Source organism: Anabrus simplex, chromosome 2 (genome assembly GCF_040414725.1).
Source record: "Anabrus simplex isolate iqAnaSimp1 chromosome 2, ASM4041472v1, whole genome shotgun sequence".
Taxonomy (NCBI): domain Eukaryota; kingdom Metazoa; phylum Arthropoda; class Insecta; order Orthoptera; family Tettigoniidae; genus Anabrus; species Anabrus simplex.
The window spans coordinates 1202608728-1202632345 of record NC_090266.1 but is presented as its reverse complement, the minus strand read 5'-3'; the positions used below and the strand labels follow the sequence as shown (position 1 = coordinate 1202632345).

Here is a 23618-nt window from a genome sequence, read left to right as displayed (position 1 = left end):
TTTCTTTGCGATCATTTAAGAAAAGGCTAGGAAAACAACAGAAAAGGAATCTGCCACCTGGGCGACTGCCCTAAATGCAGATCAGTAGTGAATGATACCATCACCAGATCTTTTCCATATTCCCACTGTCTTTCCATCAGTAATGTCATGGTAAATATAGGGTCTATCATTTACCTCCCCTGTTGAAATCCATACTGCTCTTCTTCTAAATTTCTTTCCACCCTTGCTCTCATCCTCCTTTCTATTATTCTCTCCAATATTTTGGCTACTTGTGACAACAATGTAATTCCTCAATAACTGTCACATACCTTCCTGTCACCTTTCTTAAATACTGGTATTATTACACCTTTACACGAGTCATCAGGTATTTGCTTCCTCCGTCAAATATACCTTAGCAGCCTATATAACAAATGTAGACCAATAGGTCCTGATGCCTTTAACATTACAACTTATAAATCTCTTTTTGGTCCTGTACTGGCATCAACTCAACTAAGATTAGGTTGAAGGAAGAATCCGACCTTCTAGTTCTATGTAACTATAAAACATACTCCAGCTTAAAATTTAGTTTCATTATTTAGACAAGTACATGTTTCATTCCTAATGCAGAATACCTTCAGCTAAAAAAATTGGCACAAATGAAATATAAAACATTTATGATGATGGATCACCATTAAACATTAACGCTTTTAACATGTTCACACATATTTCATCCATTCCAGCTGCTTTTCCTGTTTTATTTGTTTAACAGCCATTTCCACCTCTCACTGAACTCGACAGCTGTAGTTGCTTAAGTGTGGCCAGTATCCAGTATTCATGAGATAGTGGATTTGAACCCCACTTTTGGCAGCCCTGAATATGGTTTTCCGTGGTTTCCCATTTTCACACCAGGCAAATGCTGGGGCTGTATCTTAACCCTGTACCTTAACCTGAAAAGTCCAGTTGACAGCTGTAGAAGTCAGGAGGGAGCAGTGCGCACACCCGGTGGACTGCTGTAGCAGCCGTGCTGGAGCCGTGCTTCATAGCCGGTCCACTGCTGTAGAAGTCATGTGTCTTTCGGCTGTTTTCCGTTTCACTACGATAGACTGCTGTGGAAGTTCGGCCTTGGATGTCTCTTGTGGCTGTCTTGGGAGTCCATAGTTACAGCTAGGATCACCAGATGACAGGAGTAACCAGTTCGAAGACAAAAGCAATGTATCCGGAATGTTACTCACTTCGCGCCTACTTCCTCCCCTGTGCTGACGTTCTTGTACTTCTTGACTTAGCTTTCAATCGCTTTGAAATTATGAAAGGCACGACGACTGAGGAAAGATATACTGTGGAGGAAGTTCTTGCCCTCATATTCGGTAGTGACTTTGAAGAAGATGACGATGATAGCAATTTGCCATCTGATTCTTGTGATGGAACTACTTCAATCACACCTTGTAATTCAGGCATGTTTTCTACTCCAGTTACCCTACATTGTCTAAAAAGGTCAGCCTACTTCGATGATTCGAATGAAGATGAAGATAGTGAGGATGAAGATCAAGTGCCTGAACCACCAAGCAGAAAACTATATTGAGAAAAGGAGAACCTGAATCCGAAAAAAAGTAAGTTCGACACAGCCAATTCCGGAGTTAAGTTTCTTTCAGCTGTTTTTTAACATAAGTATCATAACTCTTTGTGCGAGGAGAATGAAAAGTGAAAAAAATATAAAGAAAAAACCTTGATTATCTGTTCTAATGCCTGGGAAGGGGTGAATGGTAAAAAAAAAACCAAACTGATAATCCATACTACTAATTTTAATGGACTTGAAAGTACATAAAATACATACTGTATAACCTTAAAATGCCGTGCATTAAAGCCCCTTTAAAACCAAAATGTAGTCAAAGCTACAACAATACACACCAAATATTCACCTAAATTACCAGAAGACCATAAATAATTAATTTACCTGGTGTCATTCAAGCTGCTTTAAAAAAAATTGTTATTTTTTTTTGCATTCTCCTACAACTTATTTTCTTCTTTATGTCCATTCTGCCAGGCTGAGTGGCTCAGACGGTTAAGGCGCTGGCCTTCTAACCCCAACTTGGCAGGTTCGATCCTGGCTCAGTCCGGTGGTATTTGAAGGTGCTCAAATACGACAGCCCCGTGTTGGTAGATTTACTGGCACCTAAAAGAACTCCTGCGGGACTAAATTCCGGCACCTCGGCGTCTCCGAAGACCTTAACAAGTAGTTAGTGGGACATAAAGCAAGTAACATTAACATTATTATTATTATTATGTCCATTCTGAACTTTCTAATTATAAGAATGTCTGAAAAATCCGTATCGTCCCCTTGCTCCAAGAATTCCATTAACGTTTCAGCCGACTCCAGTGCGGTCTGAAACGGTACACGATTGTTTGTGACGTACTCTTCTTCCCCATCCCCCTCACTTTCACTCATCACTTCACAGCTGACTGCCGAGTTCCCGTTCACACTTTTATTTACTATTTCGCCATCAGTTAAAGTGCGATGCTCAGGCAATACACCGTCAGTATGAAGCCACTCCTCAATGTTACTTTCATCTACTTCTCCAAAATGAATGTTATTTTCAATAGTGTTCAGAATATCTTTGATCATCAATCCCTCATTTTCATCAGTGAACCCATGAAAATCGTCGGTGAGCTCTTCAACATCAACATACAATTTTCTCCACGATTGTGTGATGTTCTGAGCAGTTACCAGATATCATGATTTCTGGGCAAGATAAAGCGCATCTTTCAGATTGAGTTTTTTCCAGAACTCAACCATCAATGCTTCTTCGGAAAGTAAGAGGGCTAGCAAATTCGTATCTAAAGTTTTCTGCTGCACTGCTGTCACCTCTTAGTTTTGCTCCTTCGATGTTTAATTCTCGAATACCATGTCTGTCCTTAAATCTCTGTAGCCAACCATTGGGCGCTGGTCAGGACCCAGAGAGCCCCATCTCTTTGTGAAAAATGTGTGCCTGCCTTGTTATCAAAGGACCACTAATGCATAGGTGGATCAAAAGGTTAGTTGCATTGACGCACCGCAGCAGCGCGCTGTGTGTCGCAAACGTGGGCACAGCGGAGAAAGGGACAGACACTGCCCACACGTCTGTTAGGCAGGTCGCTGTGGTGTCTCATCTAGTATTCTGTGAATAGCGGCCAAATGCAATGGCGCGTCAACTGGACGTTCACTCCAAATATGAGGTGCGTGTAACAATCTGATTCCTATGGGCCAAAGGGAAGAACTGCACAGACATTCATCATGAAATTAGTGCTGTGTATGGGGAGCGGGCCATTTCCTGGCAAGGTATCAAAGTGGTGTCAGGAATTCGAAGCCGGATGCACGGATATCACGGACAACCAACGCGAAGGCAGGCCCGCAACGTCCAGGACCCATGCAAAGGTCAACAGTGTGAATGCGATCATTAGACAGAACCAGCGCATTAAACTGAGAGAAATCGCGACGCAGCTGAACAAGTCGTATGGTAGTGTGTTTGCCATTGTTCACGAGGACCTTGGATATGGTAAGCTGTGTCAAAGATGGGTCCCACGTCTTCTCACCGATGAGCACAATGAACAATGTTTCCAATCCTCCGTGGCATTTTTGCAATGCTATGCCGCAGACAGCAACGGGTTTCTGCGGCGAATCATAACAGGCAAAGAAACGTGGGTCCACCACTTCACCCCCAAAATGAAGCGAACATCAATGGAGTGGGTGCACCCCTCATAACCACAACGAAAGAAGGCCAAGGTTCAACCTTCAGCTGGTAAGGTTATGGTGACAGTGTTCTTTGACGTGGAGGGTTTGCTGCACGTGGAATTCATGCCGAAAGGAACGACGATCAACGCGGCGTCGTATTGTCAAACGTTGCACTGGTTGCGTAAAGCGATTAAAGAGAAGCGCTGGGGGAAATAGAGCGCCGGTGTGATTTTGTTGCACGATAACGCATCACCTCACAAGGCCCGCCAAACGAGAGAAATGCTGCAGCGTTTCAAGTGAGAGGTCTGGCAACATCCACCCTACAGTCCCGACCTAGCGCCATGTGACTGTTCGGTAACCTCTAAACGGAGCTCGGTGGTCGACGTTTCCAGACCAAAGAGGAGGTGAAGGCCGCTGTCTCCGAGTGGTTGCAGAACACTGGAGGAAATTTCTATGCATCCGCATTGACAAGTTGGTTGTGCGTTTGCAGAAATGTTTGGAGTCTCTTGGAAACTGTGGAAAAGTGACGTTACACTGTATGTCATTATAGTCGTGTTGCTGTTGTATAGGTGGTGTAATAAATTGCCATAACTGGGAAGTGCAACTTATTTTCTGATCTGCCCTTGTAGATACACCTTCGCCTTTCTTCTGCTGAAACCACGTGAATAACGCGGCATCCAGTTCTTTTAAAGACGATGCTTCCATTGGTTTTTTTTTCTCTTAGCGAGTCCATGCGAACTGTTAAAACTCACCGCAAACTGAAACACTTTGCCTTTTTTCTTCATTACGCCCCTCATTGTTGTCAGACCCACACCAAACTCTGATCCTAAATTTGAGACTACCAAGCTCAATAGCTGCCAGTCGCTTAAAGGCGACCAGTATCCAGTAATCGGGAGATAGTGGGTTCGAGTCCCACTGTTGGCAGCCCTGAAGATGGTTTTCCATGGTTTGCCATTTTCACACCAGGCAAATGCCGGGGCTGTACCTTAATTAAGGCCACGGCCACTTCCTTCCACTTCCTAGGCCTTTCCTATCCCATCGTCGCCATAAGACCTATCTGTGTCGGTGCGACATAAAGCAAATAACAAGAAAAAAAATTGAGACTAGTTTGTATGGTTAAAACTATACGTTTTCTTTTTACTGCAGATTTTGATCTCAACATTTCTCGGCTGTTACAACGGAAAATAAATGTTCAATTTTATCAGTCACTCTCACATTTCCTTACTTTCAACTACAGTACAGAATCTAGCCTACCTGTCTACTAATAGTGGAGGTTCACTATGACGAAGCGCTAGGCTGGTTTCCGATTCCTGTGCATTGTGAAATATTTACGATACAGTAGCCTGTGGTGAATATATTTAACCTTGACAGAGAACGATATGAAAGATCTATGTACAGTACTCGTAGATGTTACACACTACCAAATAAGTTGTAGGTATCATTCTGAAGTAGAAATGACCAACATACCGTACTCTACGCTCCGTGGGCTGGGAGAGGGCACATTACAGTATATTATTCATGAACAATTGAATGGGTAGTAAAGTTTGTGACTGTTGAATTTGAATAGCATCCCACTTCTTTCGTAACAGTTAAAAGTTAAATAATTTTACACAACATAAAATTATGTAGTAAAAAATGTATGAAGTCATGTCTCCAATGCCGATTGCCAGTCTACGCGCATGTAGGTACAGTAGTTACTGTATGTTATGATCGTGGACTCAGGAGTCGGAGAGTCAATGTACAGTCGCTCCAAAACAGAATACTCTATCAAGATACCTTGACGTCAAGACCCGGGCTGAGTGGATCAGACAGTTGAATAATATATAAGTAATAATAATAATAACGTAAATGTTTCCACCTTTTCAATACAATATATTCACAAAATTACAAAATTATACGGTACTAGTTTCGACCCATCTAGGGGTCATCATCAGCCGTATTGGAGCAAAGATCATTTGTGGTGAAATCCTAAGACAATATTATTTTAAAGAATAACAAGTGAAATGAGATGTTATGGTAATAGTTAATAATACAAGGAATATACATACTAAGAGGTTTTTAACAAAGAATAAAGTATAAATGGGGTGTTGTAAAAATTATAATCATGGAAATCAGTAAGTTCTTGTATTGAAATGAAATATGGCTTAGGAAGAGGGCTTAAGGTGGGGCTGAAGGGTGCGGGAGAAAGTGTAAATGTCTTGGAAAAGTACCTTTGATTAAATTTAGGATTGAGTTTAGGTTGGCTGCATTATTGTTTCTGAGGAAAGTGATAAATAGATCGAAGAGTATGTTGGGTTTCTCTGAGATTTCATTGAGATTGTGACTGGCATTAAAGTATTGGTCTAGGTGTATGTAGTAATTTTCCATTATGTTCAGTAAAGGGCCCTTGTTTGCTAATACGAGGATGTCCATGTCTTGTTCAATATTGGTGAAATTATGGTTATAATCTTGCATGTGTTGGCCGATGGCTGAAAACTTGTTGTATTTTATTGCGTTAGTGTGCTCGTGGTATCTGATAATGAAGTTTCTCCCGGTTTGCCCGATGTAGGTTTTTTACAGGTGGTACATTTGATCCTATAAACTCCTGATTTTAAAAAACTGCTGGTCTTGTTGATGTGTGAAGTATTGTATAAAACATTCATGTTCTTATTGTTGGTTTTGAAGGCTATTTTAACGCCTTGTTTCTTAAAGATGTTGGTTAACTTGTAGATATCATTGTTGAACGTGAAGGTGGAAAATGTTAGAGGTTTGGTTATTTCTTTTTTGAGGGTAGTTTTTGGGCGATGTTTGTGTTTATTGATTATCCTTTCTATAAAATGATTGCTGAAGCCGTTGAATTTTGCGATTCCGCGGATTGTGTTGAGTTCGTTTTTTAGATCTTTATTGGACATAGGTATGCTGAAGGCTCGGTGAACTAGGCTGTTGTATGTGGCTCGTTTGTGGGACTGGGGGTGCACTGAATCTTGGCGAATGGTGGAGGCTGTTTGAGTGGGTTTTCTGAAAATTTTATAACTGAAAGAATCTGAGTTTCTAGTGATGGTTAAATCTAGAAAGTTGATTTTTTGATTTGATTCGGATTCTAGTGTGAATTTGATATGAGGATCAATATTGTTGAGTCTTAAGAGGGAGAAACTTCATTATCAAATACCACGAGCACACTAACGCAATAAAATACAACAAGTTTTCAGCCATCGGCCAACACATGCAAGATTATAACCATAATTTCACCAATATTGAACAAGACATGGACATCCTCGTATTAGCAAACAAGGGCCCTTTACTGAACATAATGGAAAATTACTACATACACCTAGACCAATACTTTAATGCCAGTCACAATCTCAATGAAATCTCAGAGAAACCCAACATACTCTTCGATCTATTTATCACTTTCCTCAGAAACAATAATGCAGCCAACCTAAACTCAATCCTAAATTTAATCAAAGGTACTTTTCCAAGACATTTACACTTTCTCCCGCACCCTTCAGCCCCACCTTAAGCCCTCTTCCTAAGCCATATTTCATTTCAATACAAGAACTTACTGATTTCCATGATTATAATTTTTACAACACCCCATTTATACTTTATTCTTTGTTAAAAACCTCTTAGTATGTATATTCCTTGTATTATTAACTATTACCATAACATCTCATTTCACTTGTTATTCTTTAAAATAATATTGTCTTAGGATTTCGCCACAAATGATCTTTGCTCCAATACGGCTGATGATGACCCCTAGATGGGTCGAAACTAGTACCGTATAATTTTGTAATTTTGTGAATATATTGTATTGAAAAGGTGGAAACATTTACGTTATTATTATTATTACTTATATATTATTCTCAGTTCAATACGGACCAAAAACATGAAATTCGTAACCATCAGACAGTTGAGGCGATGGTCCTGTGACCCAAACTTGGCAGGTTCAATCCTAGCTCAGTCCGGTGGTATTTGAAGGTGCTCAAATACGTCAGCCTTGTGTCGGTAGATTAAATGGTATGTAAAAGAACTCCTGCGAGACAAAATTTTGACACCTCGGCATCTCCGAAAACCATCAACGTGGTTAGTGGGACGTAAAACCAATAGCATTATTATAATTGCTGTTATTGATATCAAGAGTATGCTCATTCAATTTTGGAGCGACTATACATTGCTTTTTAAAAAATCAAGTTTTTTTCTGGCGTCGTATAATCCGCACGGATGGATAATCGAGGTTTTACTGTAGTCATAAGCATTTCACCGAATATGCATTACAAATAGCCTAAAACAAAATACTTTTAAACTCGGCCTGTCCCCTCCTCACGTCACGAGGCAACTGCGGACTGGAGAGTGGAGCGAGACAAGTATCCCCCATACAGCGGATTTGGTATAGCTGCTCGCGTCCAGAGTATCATGCCACCTTACTCGCTACGCTGGAGTGAGGAATAATTAAGGCCATGGCTGCTTCCTTCCCACTTCTAGCTGTTCCCTGTTCCATCACTGCCATAAGATCTATCTGTGTCGGTGCGACGTAAAGCAACTTGTGAAAAACAATATCCACACCTGTCATTGCAATGTCACTCTCCATTTCTGGATCGTCCTCATTTACCACTACACACTCTTCTGCACCATTTCTCACATTCAGGAGTTTATCAAAATAATCTTTTCAACTATTCCTTATCTCTTCTGGGTCTGTTATTATATTTCCACTCTCTTCCTTCACTTGTTTTGAGTAAATTTTTTCTTTTCTCTGATTTTTTCATCACTCCATACAACATCCTTTTTCCACCATTCACATCCTTTTCCAACTCTCGCGTGAATCTCTCCTAACATTTTTTTCTTTTCCCCATTTACCACTTTTTTGACACTTACTTTTAATTTCCTGCTACTTAGTCTCACTTCCTTCCTTCCCATCTCCATTGCAACCTCCTTCACCTTTTCATTCCACCAAGATATCTCCTTTACCTTCACTCTCGCCAAAGTTCTGCCACAATAATCTTCTCTGCACAGCTTACAAATGTGTTTTTAGATTTGGTCCAGTCTTCTTCTGCAGTTTCTATTTTTGATATAGGGATGTGCTGTTTTAATTCCTCCTGAAATTTCTCCTTTCTTTTATTTTTTATTTCCATACTTTTATTTTCTTCTGTCTTATTTCTTTTACTCTCACGATTTTACCTATTTTCAATTTTGCTACCACTATTCTGCTGTTTCCATCAAATCCCTCACCTGGTAGTGCTGTTACATCCACTAACTTTTTATACTGAGAAATGTGATGATGATGATGATGATGATGATGATGATGATGATGCTTGTTGTTTAAAGGGGCCTAACAGCGAGGTCATCGGCCCCTAATGGTACGAAATGAGACAAAATGGAATGACAAACTAAAAGTCTAAAATTCTCCACTGACCAGAATTCAAAGCGTGAGAACAAAGAAAGAATGGATGGACATGAATTTAAAACAATTAGTGGATGCGACCCGCAATGCATTCACACAACCTGACGTAAAAGAATAGGATTACTGACCAAGGGACTGCTGCTATAGCATAACACTGAAACGATGATGCTTGCAGTCTAAAGGGGGTCCAAAATCAAAGTTATCGGCCCCTCATAACGGTACTGATTGCTAGGAAAGTAGAACCATGGTATTTCTTCTGTTGCGGTACTAATCAAAAGTAGCAGAGACTTGCGGTATTCCACACATTATTGTACTACTCACAGGTTATGAAATTCAACATATAATACAGACCTGTGTTTTTCTCACTTTGCGGCGCCATTTACAGGCAACTCAAACCTATGGTGTTCATCACATAAGAGTACCAAAGGTGCCAACCTTTGAAATGGCTTTTCCGTAATTCCCCTCCCCTACCCTCTGAAAAATTTTGGAGTCAAATCCAAAGCACATTCATCCCTTCTGGATAATGTCACCCTCTTTGCCCTTCCCAACAACAATCTATTCTAAGATATATCCTATTATACCATAAATTTGCACATTACCAGTTAGTTCTGTCATAAAACATTCTTTGTAAATTGTCTTCCCACGCAGCAGGTGATTTGTGCGGGATTTTTCTCGTAGCATTCTTCCCCCTGTGAAGACATTTTCACCTTATGAACAATAAGCGATTCCAGTGTAGATGTGATTATTGTAGGCCTGAAGTCATTCTGTTTTTCCTATTAACACTGAAAACCTTTTCTGTTGGAGACTTGATGTCAGGTGCACTTAATACTGCAATAATACAAGATTACATTTTTTAGTGAATAGGAGAGTAGAGTTACTTCATTCACAATGAATTTCACGACGCTCACGGGTAGCAGAAAGAAGTGACGATCGAATAAGTATCGTTGCCAACTCACAAAATTTGAAACAAAGAAAGTCGAGTACCAATGCTCGAAAAGATTTAATTCTCCTTGTTTCCTTATTTTTTCCGTAGAAATTATATTTTCCTTATAATGTCGCTTTTCCGTAATAATTTACCCTTGGACCGTAATGCCGTAATCGTCCGGGGAAATCCGTAATAATTACGGATAATCCGTAACAGTTGGCACCTCTGGAGTACCAACCACAGGGACTTTCCCCTATCCCGTGGTGTTCCTCATATAGTGGATACTAATCACAGGCAAGACAGAACCATGGTAGCTATCATCCCATGGTCCTGCTCATATGGTGGTACTAATCACAGGTACTGCAAAAGCCGACCGTATGGTGCTCCTGTGTGCTACTAATCACAAACCTATTTGGTACCTAATATAGTGGTACTATACACACGTAAAAGCGACCCATGATGTTCTCCGTGTGGTGGTACAAATCACAAGTAGTTTCATGGTTGGAAGACAATCATCCCTTGGTCGCCCTTTTAGTCGCCTCTTACAACAGGCAGGGGATACCGTGGGTGTATTCTTCGTCGGTGTCCCCCACCCACAGGGGGTTGTGTGTTTGGTCCGCGAGAGGTATTTTATTTCCCTCAAGTCCGCCAGCAAGCCGGTTAGGACCCCCCTATCCGCCACCTGGGACGCGCCCCGTGGGAGTATCACCTCTCCCCCTGCTACACCAGCGTAGTAGGTTCGTGGTCTGAGAAATGTATAGCCTAGAAGAGGAATGTTACAAAACTGAGAAAAATCCATAATTATCTGCTAGATGAGATAGAAAATGAACAGTAAAATCCAGTATTTAAATGTATCTGTGCATGAGAAGTGGTTAATATTGGTTTTAGTTGGATGCAGATGCAGAAATAAAAATAATTTTTTACTTATCCCTTCACTTTCTTATGTTAGAAAGAAACTGTTATGTTTCTTCAATTTTATCTCCAAAGTATGATATCAGTCCAGTACATATATAAATGTAATTTTTTAGAACATCATATAGTGTGATCTTATAAATAAGATCATCTTACCTGAGCATCCATTGTTCCTCTTTAAAAAATACCAGCAAAGCTTCAGGATTATTTGATAAGCAAGCTATATTTTCTTTGGTTAATAGGATACATTAAGCTTTTCTGAATATATATGTTCTTAAACAATAATGAATTGAGAAACCGGATGCATCCTCTTGGTTCTCTGTACAAGCACATTTATAGTCTAAGTTTCAATACAAGTCAAAGGAACCTGCAATGGAACCACATGATTTTTGTCTTTGACAGGCAGATAGATGCCTACAAGAGCAGCTCTACCATCCAGAGTTGGGAATCTGCAACCAAGTAGCAAAATGGCATCTAGCCCTTCTAGAGAATCATCAGCATTCCGGTTTAAATCTCTTATCAATTATAATCAGAAAAGTAATAATTACTACAGATATTGAAAAACTGAAACAGGGTGATCCTAAAAGTTGAAAAAAGAAGGTTGTAACTTAATTGCTAAAAATCTCACCTCAAAGTCGTCACATGCAAACTGAATTGCGGATTCTACTGCATCAAATTTCTTCAGAAGCTTAACAGCAGCTTTGCCTTGCGACTCTTTGGCCCAAAGATATATAACACGGTTAGCAACCTCGGGACTACAATATTTCCTTGCAATCTGTAAGTACAACATGACAAATTAATATAAAATTCATAACTGAAGAAATATTAACATGTATATCGAATATGAAGAAGAATATTCAATACAGAGCAAATAAGAAACAATTTTTATTCAAAACATTTTCAAATTAACAGAAGTACAAAAATGAAAAAAAATATTTTTGGCAAGGATAATGGCAGCAAACAATATGTAATGACCTTTAATGCTATTAAATATCCCATAGTTTGCTCTGTGAAGTTTACTGAAAAACGAATGAAGCCTGCAGAACAACATTGTACAGTCTGTCTCTGCACCTGCAGCAAAAGTAAGCAGGAGCACTTACTCAGAAGCAAGCAGCGAGTAAGCTCTCTGTACACTCCTCCATGCCTCCACTTCCTCTACAGTGGAACATCAGCTCAAACTTCCATTCCTTTTTCTTGTGCAATAAAGTTTGTTTACTTACAATTGTTAATAAACAGGAATCAAATGATTTTTTGTTCCTATTCATAGGCAGATAGTGTTGTACAAAATAACGTTGTGCAGAAGAATTATATTGATTTGGAACATTGTATTTGTTTGTACAGGCAGTTTTCCTTTTTTCACGTGCAAATAAAATTTGTTTACTTATACAAACAATTGTTAATAAGTAGGAGTCAGATGATTTGATTTTCCTATCAGCATTCAGATTGCTTTTTGGAAAATAATACTGTACAAACTAACTGTATTGATTTGGGACATTGTTCCTTTTTTGCATGCAAAAAGAATTACATATTAGTCTGCTGTAACTTTTCCCATACAAATGGTCAAATTTGAATAGATAATGATAATATCCAAAGCATCAGTCAAAGGCGAATCAAACAACTGAGGTACAGAGAAGTATGTACACTTGAGTGTTCTCTGACTGCTTCTTGTGGAAGAAACACACAGGCAGAAGGATGCAATCTCTGCTACAGCAATAGAGCAAGAACATGCGCTTGCACTGTGATGATGAGCAGAAGCAACACTTATGAGTTGCTCACCTGCACATCCCTGGTCAGATCTCCTTTATTAGGTTCATTAACAATAAATTCAACACTAGCGACAATGACTTGCAAGCGACAGAAATTAATGCTTTTGAAATTTTACTTACAAAGACAAAATCACAGCAGTGAGTGGCCAAACCACTGAATACTCCTCGTGGAGCACTGCAAAGAACACAGAAGGATCTCAACTTCAACTCATATCATCTAGTTTACTTAATACTCTTAATGAGGACAACCCGGACAGATGTATGTGGTACGATAGGGACAGTGCTTGGTAGATCTTGTAAACCTTGGAGACTGATCACAAGAAGATCAGTGTTATCAGCTTATCTGTTAATAATGATAATAATTTAATGTTATTGGTCTGACATCCCACTAACTACCTGTATGGTTTTTGGAAACAATGAGGTGCTGGAATTTTGCCCTGTAGGAGTTCTTTTATGTGCCAGTAAATCCACCAATATGAGGCTGGTGTATTTGAGCACCTTCAAATACCACCCTACTGAGCCAGGATTAAACCCACCAACTTGAGTTTGCGAGGCCAGAATCATACTACCTGAGCTACTCAGCCCAGCTCCATTCCATGAAGGGTGCCTCAAAAAGATCTTGGAACAAATGGCGAAGAGTAAAGGCAAGAGAACACAGCCCCAGTGAACACATTTCTTCATTTTGATTCCTTCCAATAACACTGCTATGCACACTATTCCTGGTGTACACTTATTTTTTAACGGTTTCAAAAGCGTACAATAGACGTCTTCCTATATTATGGCCACAATTTATGGTATGTATTGTACCCTTTGGTCCATATTGAGGGATACCTACCTTTCTTACCTATCAGCAAAGTTCATGAGATTTGTCTCTTGGGTCGTTTCGGGTTCTTCGTCAATTGCTGAGGTAAAGGTAGGGTTCAGTAATTCTAATCTATCTACTGGAATGAAAGGTCTATTTAAAAGATTCCTATTTATTCAGGAAAATTCTGAAGCATCATGGTATGTCAACAGTATCAGAGAAGTCAGTTGTGTCCACTGGACACCACAATCACTTTTACATAAACGTCAGAACACTGGTGTGAGACTTTAACGTAACTGCCTGATGGGCATTCTTACTAGAAACCATTATCGCAATTATTAATCATTTAAGAAAGGAAAGTCTGGAAATCCTTAAATTCGGCTTCCATGTGAGATCACATGTACCATCATAGTGATTCGTTATGGTCCAGCTCTCGTCACACGAACTCTGGACTCTGGTTATAATTAAGGCCGTCCAATCGGTGTGTGCCACACAGTGGTTCTACGGCATGGACCCTTAATTGAATCGATGTGACCTGCGTCTATGTCATGGACCGACATCTAATCTTCCAAGTTACTTTAAAGTCATTGTGGATGATGACCGCAAGGAAAGGATTCTACAATGGCATATGGCCCTAATCTAAGTCACTGAGGTTGATGACCCCCTGACCATCCAAGTTTCTAGGCTGAAGGCTAAACACAATTAAGTTACATCGGTTGATGACCAAAGTTCCACTTTACTATCCCCAGCACATTCACTGCTCAGTCAATCAAAGTTCAATAATTACAACAATAGCAATGTTCACAAACTTAGTGGCAGAAAAATCCATTTCCTTCGGATATGTCCCCTTAATCGTTACTTTATTTTTTATATTCCCAGAAACGAACTAAAATTTCCAGAATGCATCTCCAAGTTATTCGCTTGATTAAAGTTATTTCAAATGCGGTTTCACTGAATTTAATAATTAAATAAATTTAAATGATTTAACGAAATATTAACGAACAACAAATTTTATCTCCGCGGATTCTGGTTTCTTCACAAATTTCTACGCAGCTGTGATGTGAGTTCAATATTGCGATGTTTATCTGGCTGGAAAAGAATTTTACATAATTCATGTCCAGCTATATATATCCTGTCTCGTGATATCACGCTTAAAAATCTAATCTAGTCCTAACCGTTATTAACACTTGGATATCCTAATAATCTACGTACAAACCAAACAACTCGCCATATAATTACGATGTCATATCTCGTCATTACCATTATGAATTTTGCACACCCCTCACAGACAAACCGATCATCACGACCATCGCTCTATATTTTGGACAACCCTGAAATTGGGTTACTCTGTTCCTTATACTCAAAGTTTGTGATTTCAAATGTTCATTACGTCCCCAATTACAGTATTTCACAATACTTAGATCATTACCGGCTATGAATTTCAACTAAATCCAGCATTTTAACGTTTCCCCTGGCCGAGAATTACAGTACAATCTCAACTCCACTCTTTTCCCGTTACATCCCTGCTCAGCCGAGGCCTCTCACCCCCAGTTCGCTTGGCAGTTACATGAAACACCTGTTTGTTCCAGTTGACTGGCTTCTCAAAATGCTCACCTTTTAAACTCTGCCGACATAATTAAACAAATACGATATTCTAACCAACAAAATGCACAGATTATGCTTCAAGATGCCCACACTAATTATACGCGTCGCCAATTTATACCGCTATGGATTTCTATGAATTTCTTTCCATTCTCAACATTATGAAATATTCCTCGGGCTATCATGTCCCGGCTTCAAATGACAGGACTCTAACCTGATTCGCACATCTCATCTCAACTCATATAAAACATTCCTCGGGCTTCCGTGTCCCGGCTTCAATGACAGGTCCAAGCTGATTCACAAATCTCATATCAACAAACTAACCTCTGTTTCCCAGCTCCACAATTATCATCGACAAAGAACTGGAATAAAATCCTTACTAGAAATCCCGACGTCTAATATCGCACAATGCATTAATCATGAATAACTTCGCATAAATGATATTGTATTTAATAACTTGATTTTTACGAGAAATGACTGAAACAGGCTACTAGATCTTTTATTTGTCAGTCAGACACAGTTTAAAATGGGCATAAAAAAAAAACGTTTCTCTCCGTGACCAAATTCATCACCCTAGGCTCTCACCCGACAGCGCGCTTCCACTCGATTGAAAATGAGTAACCATGGATTATTATTATTAACGTCAAATTGCAGACAGAAGAATTTTACGTCGAATGAACATCTTACTTTGACATCACAAATACAGGCAGTACACTCACACGGATGACGATCTACATTGGACGTGATATCACTTCGGAACCCTATTCAATAACTTTTACAACATTATACGGCCCTCGCAAGACTTCAAAATTTTATCCAAGTGGAAAATAAAACAAATGACTCTTTTAGTCGTACTCTCACATTTACAAAACTTAGTGGGGGTGACCACTGCGTCGTATATCCCCATTCAAATACAAGAAATCACGAGACAAGATATAAGAGGTAGTAAGATGGAAAGTCACCTACCTCATGTCACGCCAGTATTCGTCATAGGGCTCACCTGTGACCCTGGCATTTTATTTAGCCATTTTTACATTCATGACTTCACAGTTCATTATTAATTTTCTTCAGGTTTCCTGGAATAAAGCATTAAAAAAAAGAAAATACCCTTCACTTGTTTGTTGAGTGCACACGATGGACTATAGTTATTTACGCACACAAATTTCTTAATCACATTAGAATTTATTCAGTACTTTGACCGTCCTATCTGGTACAATTATTTCACTCAAGAAAACTATCTCCTCATGGAGTCAAGACTTAGCCGCAATTGCTAAAATCTGCAGTTGAACTCAGTCTACTTTCGTGGGTTTGATTTCGCAGAGCTGCTCAACAATTTTTCGTCCGCTTTGTATCACAAATGCCGGAGAAGGAAGCTTCGTCATGGCGTCCCTTCATATTTATAGCAGTTACCCCCTCTCTTCGGATCTCTCCCTTTGCCGCCAAGAAAATTTCTATAAATTTTCTGACTTACCTAAACTGCAATTTCAAGAGTTTTGAAAGTGACTACATGCTTGCTACATTTCTGGCGGTAGTGTTCACGGACATTTAAAATTTTTACGGGTTCGATTTGTGAGATGATTGACCCCCTTTGATAGGCACTATATTTTTTTGACTTGGCGTGGTCACGCCATGTACACGCGCTTTGAAATAGTTCATAAAAATGACTTGAGATTCTTCCGCCGTCGACACATGTGGTTGACGTCACGAACCCCAGAGCGTGGGACCGAAGGTAATCACCCCCTCGTCACGTGTCAAATCCATGCTATCAAGAATCCAACTTTTAGTTTAATTGTTACATTGTGCATAATGTTCTTAGGGCACAAAGGTCATGGGTTCAGTATGTATGTATGTATGTATGTATGTATGTATGTATGTATGTATGTATGTATGTATGTATGTATGTATGTATGTATGTATGTATGTATGTATGGTGTGATATATTCTCTTAATTTAGCCTGACATGCCATTCTGAATGATCCATACTTCCATGTAAACAAGAAATATCACAAAATTATATAATGGCTGAGAATGGAGGGACAATCTGTGGTTAGGTCATGAAGTTGAGTAGTCATAGCATCATTGCTTTAAAAGGCAATAGAGCTGAGAACTAAACAATGCTTCAACGCCATAATATGTGATAATCTGAACAGTCAGCCAATAAACCATTTTCTCTATTCCTATTTTCTTATCATCATCTATGCCATACCTTGCTATGATTTGCACCTGAGTTTTTATAAATTAAAATACTGCAGATGGCACTGTATGAGTCTCAGTCTCCAAAGACCTACTCAGCATAAAATGAATATAGAAAATTTGTTCATCAGGAAAGAAGATCAGTAGGAGCAAAGAATATTGATTCCATTAAACTTTTTTCTTTCTTTTTTTTTTTGCAAGTTGCTTTACGTCGCACCGACACAGATAGGTCTTATGACGTTGATGGGACAGGAAAGGGCTAGGAGTGGTTAGGAAGCGGCCGTGGCCTTAATTAAGGTACAGCCCCAGTATTTGCCTGGTGCGAAAATGGGAAACCACGGAAAACCATCTTCAGGGCTGCCGACAGCGGGGTTCGAACCCACTATCTCCCGAATACTGGATACTGGCTGCACTTAAGCGACTACAGCTATCGAGGTCGGTCCATGAAACTTTCACTAATATCAATATATCATTCACAATAAAGCTCAATATTTGAAACAAGAATGTAGCTAGACCTTATATTTATTTTAAGGGGGAGAAGGGAGGTCCCTAACCTGAAGGTAGGATAACTTAAAAAATATATAAATAACATGGAAGATTTTAAATCTGAAAGACTTTATTCTCTCTAAAGCAAAACGTAGAAATTGCACTAGTCCTAAATACTCAACTGTTTCGATCTAGCCTCCTCACCACATACTTTTGGTATATTTGTAATTATATTGTGAGTCTCACAATGGTACTTGACTATGACATCATAGTTTACTCATCCACTGATGAAAGTGTTTGATTTCCTGGTAGTATACACAGTAGAGATTTAAACTGTTATGGTACCGTGCAGGAGAGACACACGGACAAGGGCTGAACACGGTAAGTTTTACATTCTTTTCAGAGCATAACAGTAAGAAGTCGCACAGTAAACATAAGATCAAGGCAACATGCAATAACTGCTTGGGTAAAACCCATGTGCAATATTTATTGCCTATACTTAAGGACTACTTAATGACTAAAAGTGGTTGACGTTGAGTTGTCACATTTGAGTTATATTGATACTTCTACTTCTTTCCTAGTCTCTTCCCAGTTATCTGGGGTCACACACACACACACACACACACACACACACACACACACACACACACACACACACACACACACACACACACACACACACACACACACACACACACACACACACACACACACACACACACACACACACACACACACACACACACACACACACACACACACACACACACACACACACACACACACACACACACACACACACACAGACAGACAGAAGTATCAAACCTAGTTTTATGGCTGGGTTTCTGTGGTGGTTAGAAATGTGATATGCTGTGCGTAAATGAGAATTGGGTACTAAGACGATCACAAACACCCAGCTCCGAAGGTGAAGCAATCAAACAAAGTTAGAGACCCCGTTCCAGCAAGGAACCGAACCTGGTATCATCAGAACAGAAGGCAACTATGTTGACCATTTGGCCAAGGAGATAGACCAGTTATACAGTTGTTATCATCATCATCATCATCATCAAACATCAGGCTACATGCGATTACTTTGAGATTAGACTGTTTTTTGGGTTAAATATTGTTGGGGGTGCTGTGCCGAAACCATACCCCATATCTATGCCAGTGATTTGAAATAATTCAAGGGGGAAGGATATTAGAACAAGAGCAAAATGGCTTAGAAATTGAAGATCAACATAAGACCCCATGTTCACTATGAGACAGATAGAAAAGCAATGGGGATATGGAAGAGAAATGGTGTAGTTATTCCTCAAAGAAAATGCATACAATAGTGTCTACAGAGCAAAGATATGGAAAGTCATGTAGCAAAATGGATTTGGAAAATGAATTGTTGAATATGAGCAAGCAATTGTTGTAAAAGTGTCCACACGCCTATGGATAGGAAAGAATGGTTTCAGAATGTAACTGGACTAAGACAGGGAAGTGTGCTGTCACCACCATTGTTTGTAATGGTAATGGATGAAAATGTAGAGGAGACAACATTACAATACGAGGACACAGAGCTGAAGAACATTTTGTTTGAAGGTGACATTGTGTGGAGAGAGGAAGTACGAGGTCAACTAGACACAGTGAGTGGGTATATTGGTAATTATGTAATGAAAATAAGTACGGAGAAAACCAAAACAATGGTGTTAACTAGAAGGTAAAGTTGTTGTAAAAACTGAGGGATAAAACCTTGAAATTGATGAAGCTTCAAGTATTTGGGAAGCAAAGTGATGTAGGATGAAATTCCTCGACAGATGATGCAATATTTCCTGTTCCCTTGTAGGTAGGTGAAATTACTGCTTTGCCAGTCAGAAAGTAAATTACTAACATTCCATGCTAATCTTATTTACCTATGAAACAATTTCATCCCTACCTTCCCACTATATTTCACAATTTCAGGTCTAATTTCATCTATTCTTCCTGCTTTATGACAATGGTGTTTATTTACCATCCTTCCCAATTCAAGCTTAATTTCACTGACATCACTGCCCTCCCCATGAGTTTGGTTGTTTGTTCATGTTTATGATCATCTTGGAAGTTGTATATAGTAAAGTAGACTTGGGAAGAATACATGAAATTGAAGTGTGAACTGACTGAATTAAATTTCTAGATTTTGTAAATATTGTATAAAGCAGGGATAGAAGATTTTTTTGCACCACATGGTCACTGATAAACTATGATAAAATATGAATTAGGGTCAAGGAAATATATACTCAATTTCTCAGGGAAATTAATCCTGAAAAAAATGGATTTCATAAGTTAAAGAAGTAAAAATGAATTTAGCAAAAATAATTGGCTGGGAACCCTTGACATAACACAGGAAAGGACCTTTTTTTTTAATATATAGTGGAATTTACACTAATATTAGAATTATTTGGTTGATTTCCACTTTAATCAGTCATTGTGATGAACCTGGAAAAAGATTTGGAACATAATAAATATAACTGTTAATTTATATCGAGTGATTGCAAGTGAAGTTCAAAGGAATGTAAAGTTGTAACATTTCTTTTTCTCACATGAATGTTGGACATAAGGAATGAAGTTCATTTGATTTTGTTTAATAAAAGTCCACATTTTTGTACCTGAATTGTTCTTCATGTATGCCATCGCCTATCCAGCCACAAACCCCTGGTTATATAAATATCCGTATATAGCTATGATCGGCCACGACGGAGATACCGCCCCTAGGTACTCTCAAGTTGCGTGGTTGAGCGACCCTGGAAAAGGGGACAATATATATAGTCGCTGAAAGGTCAGAATCAGTGTCCACATGCTGTAGGGTCCATTGAGAGAATGCCACCCAGGCTTCAAAATCGTGACCATGGAGCTCCTGGTGTAAGTTCAGATGGTTACGGGTGAAACCATTGGGTATGCAATATCTGCACAACAGATGCCCGGCTGATGTTCGTCTCCTGTGCAATGCCCTTGTGCTAGCGTGAGGGTTATGCCGGATAGCATCCAAGACAACATCTTCATTGTGAGCAGATGTCACGGGATGATCTCGAACAGGCTGTGTTTTTCCCGGGGATGCAGTAGCCTGTAGATGCCTTTCCTCACTCCAAAATGTCATGCCTGTCAGGCCGTGTCTTTCCCGGGGATGCAGTAGCCTGCAGATTTCTTTCCACACTCCAAAATATCATGCCTGTTGGTTGGCGTCTATCCGGACAGCGTTCTTGATACAAATGTGCCTGGTATGTATTCTGTCTAGTTTCTCCATAATTGAGGAACATATCCGCATACTCACCCCTGGAATAAGCTTTATGTTGTATTGTGACTTGGCTCAAAGGAGAGGAGTTCACGCAACTACATACCTACCTGCCATTGCATGTTGTTATCGTTCAAATGGAGCAAACTTTGCCCTACCTGTGTTCTATGGAGCTTGGAACATGTACAACGTAGCTAAATGGTTACCCGTGTCCTAGCTACCGACCATCATCTCCTGATCATCAAACCCAGCTCCATACCCTATACATATGGCCCTTTTCGAACCAAATAAACAAAGCAGTCTACAGAAGCTATAAAATATGCAACTTACCACATCCCATGCAATTGACGGTAAAGAAAGAAAAAAACTCACACGGGATTTGAAGCTTCGAGCACTATCTACTCTCTATTTTTTTTCCCTAGTTGCTTTACGTCGCACCGACACAGATAGGTCTTATGGTGACGATGGGAAAGGGAAAGGCTGAGAGTGGGAAGGAAGCGGCTGTGGCCGTAATTAAGGTACAGCCCCAGCATTTGTATGGTGTGAAAATGGAAAACCGCAGAAAAACATCTTCAGGGCCGCCGACAGTGGGGTTCGAACCTACTTCTCCCGAATACTGGATACTGGCCGCACTTAAGCGACTGCAGCTATCGAGCTTGGTTGTCCACTATCACATCCCCCACCACTCACACACCACACACTACTGCGAGGCTTGACAACGAGCACGCAGTTCCCAGCCTATACAGTACCTGCTCCTGGGGCCTGTTCAACAAACTAACTTTGCACTTTGCACTTTTCAGTTCAGATTTTGCTCCACCATCACTTTTCAGATTTGTATGCAAAGTAAAAACTTAGGAATCTTTTCACTTTTCAAGTCTGTTATGTTCCACCATTGTAACAGAAATGCACAGTGCAAAGAAATGAAGTGAAAAGTTTTCAGAAATCTCGCAAAGAGACGATTCTCTTCAGCTGTTAATTATTACAAGTATGTACACTAGTTCCACAGTAGAGAATTTGGTTTAGTGATATAAACATGTCATGAAAAGAGTTTTTGCTATCATCAACTAAGGATAGTGATGATGAATCCAACAAGAGAATGTACAGAAACCGAATTAATTTTCATGACCTCACTTCGATGGAATTTCTCGAGTGTTTTCGTGTTACCCCAATACAAGTTGACTATATTCTTGAAATGATTGGTCATTTATCGAAACTTGCAAGAAAAAAAAGAAGTCAATCCCTTTCGGTAAAAGAACAAATTCTTGTATGCTTACACTGGTTATGAAATGGTGCCCAAGTGAAGAATGTAGCAACAATGCATGGGACATCAAAATCAACTATTTGTAGAACTGTTACTAAAAGTCATAGATGCTATGAGTTCTTGTGTTTGAGTCATCAGTCCATAGACTGGTTTGATGCAGTTCTCCATGCCACCCTATCCTGTGCTAAACGTTTCATTTCTACGTAACTACTGTATCCTACATCTGCTCTAATCTGCTTGTCATATTCATACCTTGGTCTACCGCTACCGTTCTTACCAGTTACACTTCCTTCAAAAACCAACTGAATAAGTACTGGGTGTCTTAAGATGTGTCCTATCATTCTATCTCTTCTCGTCAAATTTAGCCAAATCGATCTCCTCTCGCCAATTTGATTCAGTATCTCTTCATTTGTGATTCGATCTATCCATCACACCTTCAGCATTCTTCTGTAACACCACATTTCAAAAGCTTCTATTCTCTTTCTTTCTGAGCTAGTTATCGTCCATGTTTCACTTCCATACAATGCCACGCTACACACGAAAGTCTTCAAAAACATCTTTCTAATTCCTATATCAATATTTGAAGCGAGTAAATTTCTTTTCTTAAGAAAGCTCTTCCTTGCTTGTGCTAATCTGCATTTTATGTCCTCCTTACTTCTGCCATCGTTAGTTATTTTACTACCTAAGTAACAATATTCATCTACTTCCTTTAAAACATCATTTCCTAATTTAGTATTTCCTGCATCACCTGCCTTCATTCGACTGCACTCCATTACTTTTGTTTTCGACTTATTTATTTTCATCTTGTACTCCTTACCGAAGATTTTGTCCTTAATATTCAGCAGCTTCGAGATCTTCTGCAGTCTCAGATCAAATAACAATATCATCGGCAAATCTCAAGGTTTTGATATCCTCTCCTTGGATTGTGATTCCCTTTCCAAATTCCTCTTTGATTTCCTTTACTGCCTATTCTATGTAAACACTGAAAAGGAGGGGGAAAAACTGCAGCCTTGCCTCACTCCTTTCTGGATTGCTGCTTCTTTTCCAAAGCCCTCGATTCTTATCACTTCAGACTGATTTTTATACAGATTGTAGATAATTCTTTGTTCTCGGTATCTGATCCCAATCACCTTCAGTACCTTAAATAGCTTGCTCCAATCAACATTATCGAATGCCTTTTCTAGATCTACGAATGCCATGTGCGTGGGCTTGTCCTTCTTGATTCAATCATCTAAGATCAGACGTAAAGTCAGGATTGCTTCACGTCTTCCTACATTTCTTCTGAAGCCAAATTGATCTACTCCCAACTCAGCTTCAACTTGTTTTTCCATTCTTCTGTAAACAATACGTGTTATA

General features: G+C 39.5%; 1 protein-coding gene across 1 annotated transcript in view; it reads right to left on the bottom strand.

The window, feature by feature from the left end:
• The window catches only part of Oseg2 (intraflagellar transport protein Oseg2), an 892258-nt gene that overhangs the window by 309407 nt on the left and 559233 nt on the right, over positions 1-23618 (bottom strand). Inside the window, exon 20 of the mRNA XM_067142201.2 lies at positions 11528-11674. Coding sequence (XP_066998302.2) covers positions 11528-11674 — 147 coding nt within the window. The remainder of the gene's footprint in view (positions 1-11527; positions 11675-23618) is intronic.